Below are 15,251 nucleotides of genomic sequence, written 5' to 3'. Positions count from 1 at the left end.
GCAAATGCTGCCTGACTTGTTGAGTTCTTCCAGTATTTTGTCTGTTGATTCGGATTCCAGTGTCTGCAGTCTTTTGTGTCTCCTGTTTTTCCAGTCTGTAGGGTTCGGTGTGCTATAAGGGATTTGGGATTTTTTTGTTGATAATCTTGCAACAATGATATGCATCGTACCAATTTCCTCATTCTCTTCTAACCCTCACCCCCAAATAAAATGATGACTTCTATTTAAATTGCCCTCTCAACAGGGAAAATGTCTCAAGGTATCTCACAGGAGAGATACTGAAAAAATGTTGATGCGAACTTTAGAAAGAGATACTGGAACTTTAGGGTCGGCACAATATTGTGGGCCAAAGGGCCTGTACTGTGCTGTACTGTTCTATGTTCTATGTTCAAATGACCAAAAGCTTAGCCAAAGAAAGATTTTAAGGAATGTTTTGAAGGAGGTGAGGTTCAGGGTAGAAATTCTGGAGTGTGAGGCTGAGACAGCTTGACCATCCACCATGGTCAACGATGGAAAATGGGAATGTGCAAAATACCTGGACTAAATGAGCACTGACAATTCAGGATTGTAGCCATGGATGTTGTAAGAATTAACAAGGATGGGAACAGGGAGGGATTTGAAAATGAAGATGAGATTTTTTAAACTGGGCTTGCAGCCAGTGAAGGCCAAACAATAGGGAATGAGGTATTGTCAGAGAGGACACGGACAACAAAGTTTCAGACCAGCAAGGAATGCGAGTATAGAGAAAACACAATTGAAGGCAAGAAATGAGTTATTGACAGAATTGGTTTAAGTTTGAGATTAAATTTATTGGCATAGTTCTACAAGTCCTTCAGCTTCAGGTCACTAGGGAATTCATCTACTTAGAAATCTGTACAGTAGCTTTCCATCTTCTAGTTTCCCGAAATAGTTCAAGTGCTCCTGATGAGTTACACAATCCTAAAATGGCCATATTGACAAAACCCTCTGCGCCAGCAACTTGAAGAGACTATTTTTTACATTGCATATGGGTTTACAGTGTTTAAGTATTCTACTTCCTTCTTGTTAGCAGTTGGGTTAAAACTAAAAGCTGCAGGTCAGAAAACGAACAACTTAATTATTTACCATTGTTAGCTTTGTCAGTGTTGGTACTTACATTTCTGAGTCTGAAGATAATGACTTCAAATATTACCCTCTTGAGCTCAGAAGGTAATCAAGGCCACTACTTATAGGATATTCCCTTGCTAGACACCATCATTGCAAGAATGAGGTTTTGTTTGCCCTCTCTGCAGATTTCAGAGTTACCTCAGATAATTTGAGGAAGTATGAAAAATACTTGTCAGGTTATATGTGTTTTAAGGGAAATCGTCCTGCCTGCCCTTCGTTTGCCATGCTTTCCTCAATACAGCAGAGATTGGACTTCACTATCAACATAGTTCCATTTCCCCTTGAAACCACCAGGTCAGGAGAACCCGAATCTACCCAACCTGGTGGTTAGTTATCGAGCAAGTAATGGAAAAAGGATCTGGAAATGGAGGAGAGATTCAGCTGGGAGAAACAAACCTCCTTCCCAGAGAGAGCAGAACCCAGAATAAAGGTCAACCCCGAAGCTGAAAAGTAGAGAAATGAAATAAGTCAAAAGCTGCTGTCATTTGTAAAATCATTGCCAAGTCATTGGGTATATTTAAAGGGGGGGGGGGTGATAGGTTCTTGATTAGAAAGGTTACCTGGAGAAGGTAAGAGAATGAGGTTGAGGGAGATGAAAAATGGAATGACAGAGTCGACCCGATGGGGAAAATGACCTAATTCTGCTCCTGCATCTTATGGTCTTATGGGAAGAAGGTAGCAAAAGGAATGGAATTTGAAGTAAAGAAAGAAGAATGGGAGATGAGGCTTAAGGAGGAAACAAAACGCAGAGGAAGAAGTGTTGGAGAAGGTCTGGTTCTCAAATATGTTTTGGATACAGGGTAATTGGCTTTGATTGTCACATGCTTCTTTTCTGTCTGCAGCTGTCCAATCCCTGGATACTTTAAACGAACAGATCACATATTTCGTCATGAGCAAGTCTGTAGCAATGGACACTCAACGGGATGCCTTGTTGCCCGAGGAGCAGGACACCCTGAAGAATTCCTTGGCCTTAATGAGACACCTCCTCATGGACGTCCAGGTACAGAACAAACTTTACTTTTGTTTCCCAGTCTTTCCCCCGCTGATTGCTCCGCAAAAGAATGAGGATGATATTGAAGTTTAACCAACCCAATCGCTGCTCAGCTTTACTCTTCAAAGCTAATAGGGTGATAAAGTAATGATGAATTGGATGAATTCTTCCTGCAGTTTCTGTTTTGGTTGCAAGGCTGCAATATATTGCCCCTTTGGTAGATTATGAATTTGTGAACATTATGCTAAAGCTCTACTGAGCCTGGGTTTGCTGCAGCTCATATTTCATTTGGTTGACATTCAGAACCAATTCACAAATCCCTAATATCAGAGGAACTAAACTGGGAGGCAAGTATTCAATAATGATTAAAGCTGGACATTGGAAAATAGGGACACTGGTACACAGGTTCAAACCTGCAAAGGCACTGAGGTCAGCTTTTCCATGAAGACAATAGTGGACCCATGGAATGGACTTCAGAGCAAATTAATTGGTATGAAGGCTCTGAAGACTTCCTGAAAGATGTAATGTTGTGATCTGAGACACCAACATGGCTGTGCAGGTGGGACATTACCATGCCATCGGGCTGGAGTATGGACTGATCTTTAGTAACTCTCTGTCAGCACACACCATGCCCACACTCTGCACCTTAATGACATAGACAGCTCCAGTGTAGTCCTTCCTGAGTCACCATGTCTCATGTTTTCAAGCAGCAGGTAGCACTGCTCCTGAATTTGCAAGTTTAATGTATGTACTTCTAAAACCATGTGCAGTTGCCCAAATGAAGCCTGTTGTCTGAAGTCTTCAAATGTAGTACTCATTGTAATATAAGACCATAAGACATAGGAGCAGAATTAGGCCATTTGGCCCATCGAGTCTTCTCCACCATTTCATGAAGACTGATCCATTTCCCTTCTCAGCCCCAACCTATGCTTTCTACCTGTATCCCTTCCTGCCCTGACCAATCGAGATTCTATCAACCTCTGCCTTAAATAAACTTGACCTCTACAGCTGCCTGTGGCAATGAATTCCACAAATTCACCACTGTAGCTAAAGAAATTCCTCCTTTTCTCCATTCTAAAAGGACACCCCTCCATTCTGAGTTTGTGTCCTCTGGTCCTAGACTCTCCCACCATAGAAAATTTCCTCTCCATATCCACTCTATCAAGGCCTTTCACCATTTGATAGCTTTCAATTAGGTCATCCCTCTTCTGAATTCCAGTGAATACAGGACAGAGCTATCAAACAGACTTCATATGATAAGCCATTCAATCCTCGAATCATTTTCATGAACCTCCTTTGAACTCTATCCAGTGTCAGCACATCATTTCTAAGATAAGGGGCCCAAAACTACAATATAGAGGTCAGTAAAGTGAATCTGCGTCAATGTGACACGAGAATCAGCTACTTAACCCAGTGTCATGAATCATTCAAGGCAGTCAAGAAGCATTGGTTAATTCTTCCTTTTATCTGACCTTCAGAAGTAAAGTTGTGCAAATGTACCAGCTCAACTTGAAATTGGATTTGTAAATGAAAACCACTATCTTTTCTTCTGCAGAAACGTGGAGATTGCACACATACAGATAGGGAGACACATGCCAATGCACATACCATTAAACTTAATCCATCAATTTAGTTAGCTTTGTGTTAGGTGCCGTGATGTGCAGATATGAACCTTTGCCTTAGCTCAGGTACAGGGAATGCAATGTCATCTTGGAATTGTGATAAACTATTTCCTTAGTGGCATAGATTCTTGTCCCTGTTTTATCAAGGCAGAGTTAAGAACAAACAGCAATGTCATAACCACCATCTTCAAATTGAAGGGCTGTTGTGTGCAAAAGTTTTTATGGAGCAAGTGCTTATTATTTGAAACTCATAACCTCTTAAGGGGGGCCAGTCAGGACAAGGGAATTGGATAGCCACACGAGGAGAAATAATTAGCAAGTGAATAAGGGAAAGAGATTAAGTAGATTACTCTGTGAAATCTGTCAATAGGCATGTTAGAGTGATTTTTGGGTTTAGGACATATACACTTAGCAGTCGACTTTGGCTCCCGGTCTTCACATTTGAATAAGTATTGTGGATTTAATTTGGAGTGCAGCTCTGAACAATCGGTTCCTAAAAGCCTTGAATCCTGGACCAGACAGTGCTGATTAAAATTCATTTGGATGTCTGTGGTGTAGATGCAAATCAGGAGGTGTGACAGTTGTATGTAGTTTCAAAGAAAGCATTGTAAATATGAAGTTGCCCTTTGATGTTCGGCACATAAAATACTGAGCCCCATGTTGGGCCAGACAGACGTTTCGACCAAAAGCATCTCCATATGATGCCTGCTGTACCTTGTTTTGTTGAATAAAGAAGCTGCTTTTTATCTACCAGTACTTTTCTCTAGCAACTTCATTCATGCAACGACAGACCAAATAGCCATTTCAATTCTACACTCCTATACTTCTATCCTTCAGCTGAGATGGCTATCAAGGGTCTGCTTGGGATTATTTGGTGATTCTGGGCATTACCTTAAAAAGTGAAAGGTTGATTGCCAGTGGTCTGGACATTGTCTCCATCAGCCAACATGATCAACATCATCATCCTCATCATCATCATCATCATCATCATCATCAGATGCCATGCCCAGTTTGAGCTTTGACTGCCATGTCAGTCCTGACGAAGGGTTCCGGCCCGAAACGTTGACCGATCTTTTCCACGGATGCTGCCCGACCTGCTGAGTTCCTCCAGCTTGTTGTGAGTGTTACTTTGACCCCAGCATCTGCAGATTATTTTGAACTTAGACAGCACCTCTTTTCAGACACCAGCATGAGAGGGTTCAGTTCCATCCCCACAACATCACTGGCCTTACGAATGATTTTGTTCATTCTGTTGGTGTCTGCTACCCTCAGCCTGCTGCCCCAGCACACAACAGCAAACATGATCACACTGGCCACCACAAACTCGTAGAACATCCTCAGCATCGTCCGGCAGATGTTAAAGGACCTCAGTCTCCTCAGGAAATAGAGACGGCTCTGACCCTTCTTGTAGACAGCCTCAGTGTTCTTTGACCAGTCCAGTTTATTGTCAATTCGTATCCCCAGGTATTTGTAATCCTCCACCACGTCCACATTGACATTCAACATCATATCAACTCGAAAGAGGTCTCGGCCTGAAACGTCAGCTGTTTATTCATTTCCACAGATGCTGCCTGTCCTGCTGAGTTTCTCCACCATTTTGCGTGTGTTGCTTTTGAAATGATTACGTTGCTTTTGGTGAGAATCTTCTGTTTCTGCTTACGAAACACTAGTTGCTGGATGTCAAAGATAACTCTGTGCCTATGAATCACTGAGCATGACCTGATGGTGAGATTAAATACAAATGCAAGGTATTTCTTTCTTCTTAACTGATGAAGGTTTGAAGCTGTTATTCGCCAGAGGATTCGATTCCCCAAATGTGGCTCATATCAGTAAAGATACATTTGTCAAGTGACATAACTAAGAAGTGCAGTTTAAGATATGTTTCACATATTTTTCTAAGCATCTTGGGAACTACTTTATAATTTTGAGTCTATCATGTCAAGATTTATAATGATAGAGAACAGAAACCTCTCTGAGAAACATCACAGTAAACTGCTGGGTAGCACAATGTGACCATTTCTGTACTGTACATAAGCAATAAGGCAATGTATCTTCAGGTAGCCTGCTCTTGATAGCGGTTTCAAAGAAGGAATGTTAACAAATATACTGGGACAATGTCTAGATCATCTTCGAGTGATGCCATGGATCTTGCCAATCCTGGACAAAAGGAACTTATAATTTCTCATTGGAACCATTAGAAATAAACTCTTAGCTTACCTTTACCCAGATAAGCTTAACTGAGGAATAAGCTTAGCTCTAGATTAACCTCACTGCTTCAGTTGTGCTATAACCCTACAAGCTAAGAGGATGACACACAAAATGCTGGAGGAACTCAGCACCTCAGGTAGCATCTATGAGAGGAATGAACAGTAAAATTTTGGGCTGAGATTCTTCATTGGGACTCAAAAGGAAGGGGACAGAAGCCAGAGTATGACACTTCCACCTATCACCTCCCAACCTCTTGCTTCATCTCCCTCCCCAACCACCCACCTTCTCCTCACCTAGTCTCACCTTTCACCTGCCAGCTGGTGCTCCTGCCTTCTCCAACCTTCTTATTCTGTCCTCCACCTTTCCAGTCCTGATGACTTTCCAGCATCTCAGCCTGAAACATCAGCTGTTTATTCTCCTCCATAGATGCCGACTGACTCCAGCATTTTCTTTGTGCATGTTGCTCAAGGACAGCACAGTGGTGTGGCATTTAGGGCCATGCTATTACAGCTCAGGCTGTCAGAGTTCAGAGTTTAATTCTGGGTCATCTGTTAGGAGTCTGTACGTCCTCCCCGTGCAATGTGTGGGTTTTCCCGGGCGCTCCAGTTTCTTCCCACAATCCAACGGCCTCCAAAGGGTAGGTTAGTTGGTCATTCTAAATTGACCCATAATTGGGTCGGGGTTAAATTGGGGTTGCTGGGATGGCATGACATGAAGGGTGTGTCACTGAATAGATATACACCATCTACAGAATCTCTTGTGTACAAGCGAAGAGGACTGACTTCAGTCTCGATTTTTGGTTGCTTTGGTTTAAGCTAGCTCCAACTCTTCAAAGTTCACTTCAGACCGAGATCACAGCCGGAACCTCTGGACTCTTCTCGAGCTGAAGAGATCTTTAGGAGTTCTGAACCGCTAGCACAGCAACACCATTCTCTGCCGCTGGATAACATATCAGGTGCAATAACATAAAACAGTGACAATACTGTTGGTGAGAGATACAGGCTTTGAGTGAGGTTGGTGCACTGGTAATCTTCAGGGAAGAATGAATAAGACCTATGTTTGTTCAGGAGAGAGAGGGATTTGACTTGGGACAATGCGGGAAGAAGAATGAAACTATTTGATCACTTCTACAAGAATAATACATGCCTGTGTTCCCAGTGTAGAGTGTAACTTATCAGCTGTAGTGTATACACTTGCCTCTGAGTCAAAAGACTGTGGTTCTCTCCTGCTTATGAGATGTGAAACAGTAAAACCAGGGTCGAAATTCTAGCAGGGTATTGAGTGAATGCAGCCATGTCAAAGGAGGTATCTTCTGAGCATTGAAGACAGAACAGGAACAGGCCCTTCATCTCACTGTGTCTACACTGAGCATAATGGCAAATTAAACTAAATTCCTTATGCCTGCCTCTGATCCGTATCTCTCCATTCCCTGTACATTTGCAGTACTGTGCAGAAGCCTTAAGCACACATAAAAATATTCTGCAAAGCGAAGATGCTTTCAAAAATAACGAAGTGAAATGTTTCTAAGTATCAAAAAGTTTACTATAAAGAGCAGTAAACTATTAAAAAAAACTAAATCAAATCAACATTTGGTGTGACCATCCTTTGCCTTTAAAACTGCACCAATTCTCTTAGGTACATTGTTGTACAGTTTTAGAGGAAAGTCAGCTGGTAGGATGTTCCAAGCATCTTGGAGAACTTGCCTCAGTTCTTCTGCAGACTTTGGCTGTCTTGCTTGTTTCTGTCTCTCCGAGTAATCCCAGACAGTATCAATGATGCTGAGATCAGGGCTCTGAGGAGACCATACCATCTGTTGCAGAACTCCTTGTTCTTCTCACTGAAGATAGACCCTTGGCTGTGTGCTTAGGATCATTGCTCTGCTGCAGAATGAAGTTGGGATCAATCAGATGCCTCTCTGATGGCATTATGTGATGGAGGAGAATCTGCTTGTATTTCTCAGCATTGAGGATTCCTTTAATTCTGACCAGATTACCAACTCCATTTGCAGGAATGCAGCTGCAAAGCTGCAGGGAACCTGAGCCATGCTTCACAATTAGCAGCAGGCACTCATCCATGTAGCCCTCTCCAGCTCTTCTACGGATAAACTGCCTTCTGCTTGAGCCAAAAATTTCAAACTTTGACTCGTCAGTCCAGAGCACTTGCTGCCACTGTTCAGCACCTTGTGTTTTTGTACATAAGTGAGTCTCTCAGTTTTGTTTCTATTTCAGACAAATAGCTTTTGACAGCAACTCTTCTATGAAGACTGCTTCTGACAAGACTTCTCCAGACCGTAGAGGGGTGTGCTTGGGTTCCAGTGTTTTTTTTTGTGAATCCAGAGCTGCTTACAATGCTGGACTTTCTCCGATTTAGAAGGGACATCACTTTAATGGGTCTCCCATCTGCTCTACTCAATTTCTGTGGCCGACCACTGTGTTTCTGATCCTCAACCTTGCCCACTTCTTTGTGCTTCTTCAGAAGAGCTTGGACAGCACATCTTGAAATTCCTCTCTACCATGAAATTTCTGCTTGGGAGAGAACCTGCTGATGCAGGATGACCTCATTGTGTCTTGCTGTTATGCTCACTCTTGCCAAGGGGTAAGATCTGATGATTTCAAATCTGTCACACCCTCACCTTTTAGTTTGCTCTCCTTCACCCAGTTTGCTTCCTTCTACACCCGTTTCTGTCTCTGTCATTCAACTGTTTATGCCATTGATCATTAGCATCTTGTTTGTTATCTTTGTTTAATCATGCACTGGGCTATATACCTACAAAATCATCAAGTTTTTATTGAAAAATGGTCTATTATGTAAATATTCCTTTCTTTCAGAAAATACAAAAATAATTCTCTGTAACATTTAATTTTTGGAAAATGAATGTTCGTAAATCTAAAATTTTCTCTTTTCTCCTGACTCACTAATGTAGAAAACAAAAAAAATACAAAACAAAATCTATATAAATAATCTAGGATGCTTAAAGCTTTTGTACAGTATTGTATCTGTCCACAAAGCCTTTTAATTGTTGCAATCTTTTAAGCTAACACTGCCAGCCCATTCAAGACACCTATCAGTCTCTGTATGAAAAAAACTCATCCTGCACATCTCCTTTGACCCTCTCACCCTAAACACATCTATCCTAGTCTGTGGTGTTTCTATTCTGAGATACAGATTCTGACTGTATCATAATTTTACAAACTTCAAACAGGTCTCCCCTCAGCATCCGAAGCTCTGGAGAAAACGGCACAAGTTTGTCCAAGCTCTCCTTACAGCACACCCCCTCCGATCCAGGCAGCATCCTGTTTAGACCTCGTCTGCACCCTTTCCAAAACCTGCACGTGTGGCATCAGACCAGTGCTCATCCGTCCTCTCAGATAAGCAGAACCCTTTTGCCCCACCTAATTTCACTCAATGTAGGTACCTGGTTACTGTTGTGGGAATCTGCTCTACCCCTGATGGCTGCCTCTTTTTCCCAAGTCACAGCAGTCGTTCCTCTTTAAAACCACTCGTGTGACTGTAAACTACTGCAAAATGTCCTGATGTTGCTTCATAATTGCAAGCCTCCCATCAGTCACTGGAATGCTTTGGGTTGACCTTTGTGAAATGGTGTAATAAATTGCCAAGCAGATTTGCCCAAAGACCGCGCAGTTTTAGTACTTTCCACCCATCCTTCTGTTTTGTTTCCCCGGAAACTTCATGACTTTTTCCTTGGCTGCTGCCTATTGTAAAGAAATTAACAATCCAAAACAGTGCTGACAAAGAGCATCAGTTCTGCATCCGCCTGCGTTTACTTTGGGATGGAATTGTTTGTTCCTCAAGCAGATAACCAGCAGGTCAGAGGCAAATTCCCATGAACTTGCTCATAGGCACAGCTCTCCAAAGTTGTTTGGAGCAGATAGGGATCAGGGGCAGGGACAGATTCTACAAAAAAAACACAAAACAAACAAACTGCAGGAGGAACTCAGCAAGTTCAGCAGCTTCTGTGGAGAGAATTGGACTGTTGACACTTCATCTGCATTGAAGTATAGAGAGGTGATAGGAAGTCCGAAGAGGTGAGAGGATGTACATATGGGAGCAAGAGCTGGCAAGCAACAGATGGACCAGGTAAAGAGGGGTGATAGGAACAGAGCGTGCAAAGTGGCAGAGACCGGGACAAAAGATTTTTCCCACTGATCTCATGCTTGGTGGACTATTGACATAATAAGGTTTTTGAGGTTGCAGAAAACTCAAGGATAATGGTTTGTCATGGAATGAATTGAACTGAATTGACATTATTGCTTACATACTTCATATGTATGAGGAGTAAATAACTTTATGTTACATCTCCATTCAAATGTACACTGTGCAATTATACTAATTTATAATAAATATTATGTACAACAGGATAGACAATACAACATAGAAATACAATTGTGTCAGCATGAATTAATCAGTCTGATGACCTGGTGGAAGAAGCTGTCCTGGAGCCTGTTGGTCCTGGTTTTAGTGCTGCGGTAATGTTTCCCAGATGGTAGCAGCTGGAATAGTTTGTGGTTGGGGTGACTCAGGTCCCCAATGATCCTTCGGGCCCTGTTTACACATCTGTCTTTGTAAATGTCCTGAATAGTGGGAAGTTCACAATTACAGATGCACTGGGCTGTCTGCATCACTCTCTGCAGAATCCTGTAATTAAGGCAGGTACAGTTCCCATACCAGGCAGTGATGCAGTCAGTCAGAATGCTCTCAATCGTGCCCCTATAGAAAGTTCTTGGAATTTGGGGGGCCCATACCAAACTTCTTCAACTGTCTGAGGTGAAAGAGGCTCTGTTTTGCCTTTTTCACCACAGAGCCGCTATGTACAGACCACGTGAGATCCTTGGTGATGTTTATGCCAAGGAACTTAAAGCTGTTCACCCTCTCAACCCCAGATCCATGGATATCAGTAGGGGTGAGCCTGTCTCCATTCCTCTTGTAGTCCACAACCAGCTCCTTTGTTTTTGCGATGTTGAGGGAGAGGTTGTTTTCTTGACACCACTGTGTCCAACCTAAAGACTGTAACATCAAGTAAGATCCCCTTCTCGTCCAGTTTTTTAAACCATTATTTAACAGCCCTCTGGATGGTTCAGTGGGTGCATTAAGAAAGGTGGTTGTTTTTCTCTCCCCACCCCTATCCACATTGATCTGCAATTGGGACCTACAACTGGCTTCAATGTTGTTGAATTGTAGAACAGCAGTATCAACCAATTTTCCTGCCTCCTGTTGCTCTGTAATGCTGCATGTGGGCATTCAATGAAAGTACAATCAGGTTATATGTGTTGCCTACCTAAGATAAACACAGTGGCAACAGTTGCTGCACACTCTTAAAAAAACGTCCTTGCAGTCCTGAGGCAGCAGTCAAGATTTGGGTGATTCTTCTTCATTAATTCTTGCCTGCCTCTCAATTACTTCTCACTTTCTATCCAACCTAATTCAGGGACAGATCGACAAATCAACTAAGATAAAAATGAAGAGAGAAACCAACTCTACAGTTGACAGATGTTTAGTTTCAAAGATTCAAGTTACGAAAGGCATTACTTAGGCCTCACTTTCCTTTGGTCATGTGAGAACTTGGTAAATGCACCCCTTACACACGTGAATTCACACACTCGCCCAAACATTGAGTTGTCATTCTGCGGTCACTGCGCTGAGTGTGCGTGTATCAATGTCTTCCCTGGTGTACCAATAATGGATTCTGAACCAAGCTGATGCACTCGGGTTGGCTCTGTGGTGCCTTTCCCAGCGTGCACAGCAGAATACTCCATTTCTTTAGTAATGGGGAGGTGTAAATATGCACAGTACGTGTTGTTTGTTTACTGTGTACTTTGATTTATTTTGTACTCTGGTTATGACTACATTGTGGGGCACATGAATTTCTAATTCATATTCAGTCTTAAGTTAACTTTGTCGAGAATTAAAGATGGTATGACCTAGTGCTGAATAAAAAGGAGCTCATCGCCCTCAGTGAAAGAGAGTTTGTGTTTTCTGGTAAATATCTTTTTGTAAATGTTGGTAGTTTTCTTTTCTCATAGTTTTTGTAAGTTTAATTTTTGATGCACCTAATAAACACCCTTACGCTAAAGTGCTATGGGAGTCCAGTCACTTTTTCCTTTGGTCTTAACCCATGTTTTAACAGGCTGCCATTTTGCATTTTAAATACTGATGTGGCGTATGAGTTTCTTTATACATTACCCAGCAATCCTTACTCATACACTTTCTTTCTCTTTCTTATTTCCCTTTTTGTTTCTCCACTCGTTCAATATTTCCTCTAGTAATGAGAGCCGGACGTCTATTACAAGCCTCCTTTCTTCGTTTAGTTTTCAAGTCCCATATTTAATGACGCATGAAATCCGGCAGCTCCCAAATTAATATCCAGTTTTTTGCACAGATAGAGTCATAGATTCTTGCAGTATGGAAGCAAGCACTTCGGTCCACCATATCAAATCAAGCACTCTTTTACACGAATCCTACAATTATTGCATTTAATTCCCCCACCAATCCTCTGATTCTACCAATCAAGTACACACTACTTAGAGTGGCTAATTCACCTACTAAGCTGCATGCCTTTGGGATGTGAAAAGAAGACAGAGCACCTGGAGGAATTCCACACCGTCACGGGTAGGACATGCGAACTCCACAACGATGCAGGTCAGGACGAAGCCTGGGTCACTGGAGTTGTGAGGCAGTGACTCTGCTAGCAGCACCACTGCGCTGCCGGGCTTTATCACTGACTCTTTCCAGACTGTGCTCCATCACTTTGCAGTGCTAAAATGAGCCTTAGCAAAGCTTCAAGAGACTTTCTTTGTGATCCTGACTGTGATAAGGGCCGTCTTATTCTTCCAGAGTAAGAAGAGTAGAATGCACAGGTTCTGCAGAGCGTTGAATGGGAATTTGGTGCATTGAAGAGAAAGGAAATGCTGTAGTATTTTTAAAAGACAAAGAATGAGCTGAGAGAATGGGAGACAGGCTGGGGTCTTGGGCAGGGTTTGCGGATTGGACTTGTGTTTAGAGGACTCTGCAGTTCATGTTATATGTGTTTCTGATTTGTGTTACACCCTTTCTTATTGAAATTTTGTGAGATTTTGATCGGGGCACTTTAACTTGAACTGGCCCTGCGACCAGCAGTCAATGAACAACATTGAACTGATCTAAGCTGAACATTCCTGGACTGCGTGCAGGAGTCTACGGTTTGATGTTTAATATTCTGTGTGCTATTCACTTGTTCTTTGCCGTTTGCATGATTCATTCTTTTTTCGTGTGTTTGATGTTTTCTTTGCGCCGGTTCCATGATGTTCCTTTGTTTCATGGTTGCCTGTGGGAAGATAAATCTCTGGGCTGTATACTGAATACATACTCTGATAATAAGGTGTACTTTGAAGGATAAAGGAGCAAGATTAAAAACTAAGCCAAGATGCTTGCAGTAAAATCAAGGAGTACGTGGATGCAAGGAGGTTTCCACCAGGACAGATGCTGGAGCAGAGATGAAAAATTTGTTTCAAAGTTTTATTTATTTCTTTGGAGGGAATTAATCTCACTTACTTAGTGCCTGTTATGCCACCAGCATTTAGATCTTCCATCTCTGGCGATGTTCAGGGCTTCCTTCATCACATCAGCAGTTTCCTCTCGGTTTTCACTACTGTCAGTCGTGCAAGTTCCAAGTGGAAACTCAGGTATACCGTCACACACAGATATAGAAGGATTCCGCATTGCTGTTTCCGTAACGGGTTTTTTTTTTTGACGAGTCCGGGTTGTTAGCCCTGAGCTGAACCCACACACCTGGAGGACCCAGTGGACCACTCTTAGTCTGGCCTCTGCCCTTTCACCTGGTTGGCGTGGGTGACCCTACCAAGAGCCAGAGCATAAAGCCAACATCGCTCTCCAAGTCTTTGAGGTAAGCAGGCCTCCAAACCAAAGGTTGTAGTCCTGTAGGATGGAATTAATCTAGCAAATACCCTAAATTCTTGTTATTTGCAGCGGAAATCCCTCTCCTGTATATCCAATACATTTCCTTAAATGAAGACAAATATGCCCTCTAGTAGTATTAACATATTTCTAATATACACATTAAAACATTTAAGCACCCTAAAGGAAATGCTATTAACTAACAGCCTGCTTCCATTAAAACTTAAAAGCAGTGATAGCCTTTGTAAAACCGAAGCTGTGTAAACAAGGACTGCTCTCTATTTGACCAGCGCACGGCATGGAGCCCCTCGACACAAGTGGCCAGAAAACAGATTGCCATAATTATGCAGGCAGTGACTGTGTTCCTCAACGCCTACTTGATACAGTCAGAGGTACATCAACTTAGAGAAAATTTGACGTGAGGCCTGGAGGCAGTTTTGCATGTTTACAGATCCATGGATAGCAAATCAGCAGAAAATGTATCGAAGAAACTCAAACCCATGCAATGTGCACCGTGTACTCTGTGAAAACTCTGGGAGGCTCAGGATCTGGGTTCTGGAGTTTGAGCATTAGTGGTGTGGTCTTTCCATGGGGCTAAAGTGCTGTATAAAGAGAATGGTTCACGAGGCAGTCACTCCATAGATCAAGCACTTAGACACAGAGGGGCAATGGCTGATCAGCATTCAGGCAAGAAAAGAGCAGGCAGGTAGTACAAGGACACCTCACTCTCCAACCAGTATTCAAGGAGGAGAAAGCTCATGTGTGCAATAATTAAAGGGGATTCTATAGCTCAGGAAGCAGAATGGATTCGGACTGGGCGGCGCGGTCTAGGCCCGGAGCATTTCGCTGCAGCGGGGCCCATTTCCTAATGCAAAGCACGATCCGCTGCTTGGACAATTTAAATGCCAGCCCAGCTAGACTGGAAAGGCAGGGTGTCGGGACCGGAGGTGAGAGTCGGGTCAATTTCGCCCGCGATGTTCACTCCTCTCTCTGCGACGCTGATGCTGTGAGACTGCCGCGGCTGCTGTGTTTCGTGCCTGCGAGCTCTGAGGCGATTTCCCCGCTAGCATGATGAACTGAGACGGAGGCTTGAGCCTACTCCGGCCTGATCCAGGGTTTCGGATCCAAGGATTCACTTTGGAATGCTATGCTTGCTTCTATTGTTTACATGATTTATGATTTGTCTTTTTTCTCTCTTTCTCTGCGCAGTGAGTGTTGGTCTTTTTTTTAATTGGGTTCTTTCGGGTTAGACCATAAGACATAGGAGCAGAATTAGTCCATTCAGACCATCGAGTCCACTCCGCCATTTCATCACGACTGATCCCAGATTCCATTCAATCCCATGTACCTGCCCTCTCACCATATCCCTTGAT

General features: G+C 42.8%; 1 protein-coding gene across 4 annotated transcripts in view; it reads left to right on the top strand.

Moving 5' to 3' along the window:
• Positions 1-15,251, top strand: part of LOC140188740 (kazrin-like) — a 709,679-nt gene that overhangs the window by 136,143 nt on the left and 558,285 nt on the right. For all 4 annotated transcript variants that reach the window (XM_072245329.1, XM_072245328.1, XM_072245330.1 and 1 more), the window contains exon 2: positions 1,989-2,146. In XM_072245329.1, the coding sequence (XP_072101430.1) occupies positions 1,989-2,146 (158 nt within the window). The remainder of the gene's footprint in view (positions 1-1,988; positions 2,147-15,251) is intronic.

The sequence above is a fragment of the Mobula birostris genome, chromosome 27, assembly GCF_030028105.1.
Source record: "Mobula birostris isolate sMobBir1 chromosome 27, sMobBir1.hap1, whole genome shotgun sequence".
Classification (NCBI taxonomy): domain Eukaryota; kingdom Metazoa; phylum Chordata; class Chondrichthyes; order Myliobatiformes; family Myliobatidae; genus Mobula; species Mobula birostris.
The sequence above is the reverse complement of the archived record's forward strand: the minus strand, read 5'-3'. Positions and strand labels throughout refer to the sequence as shown.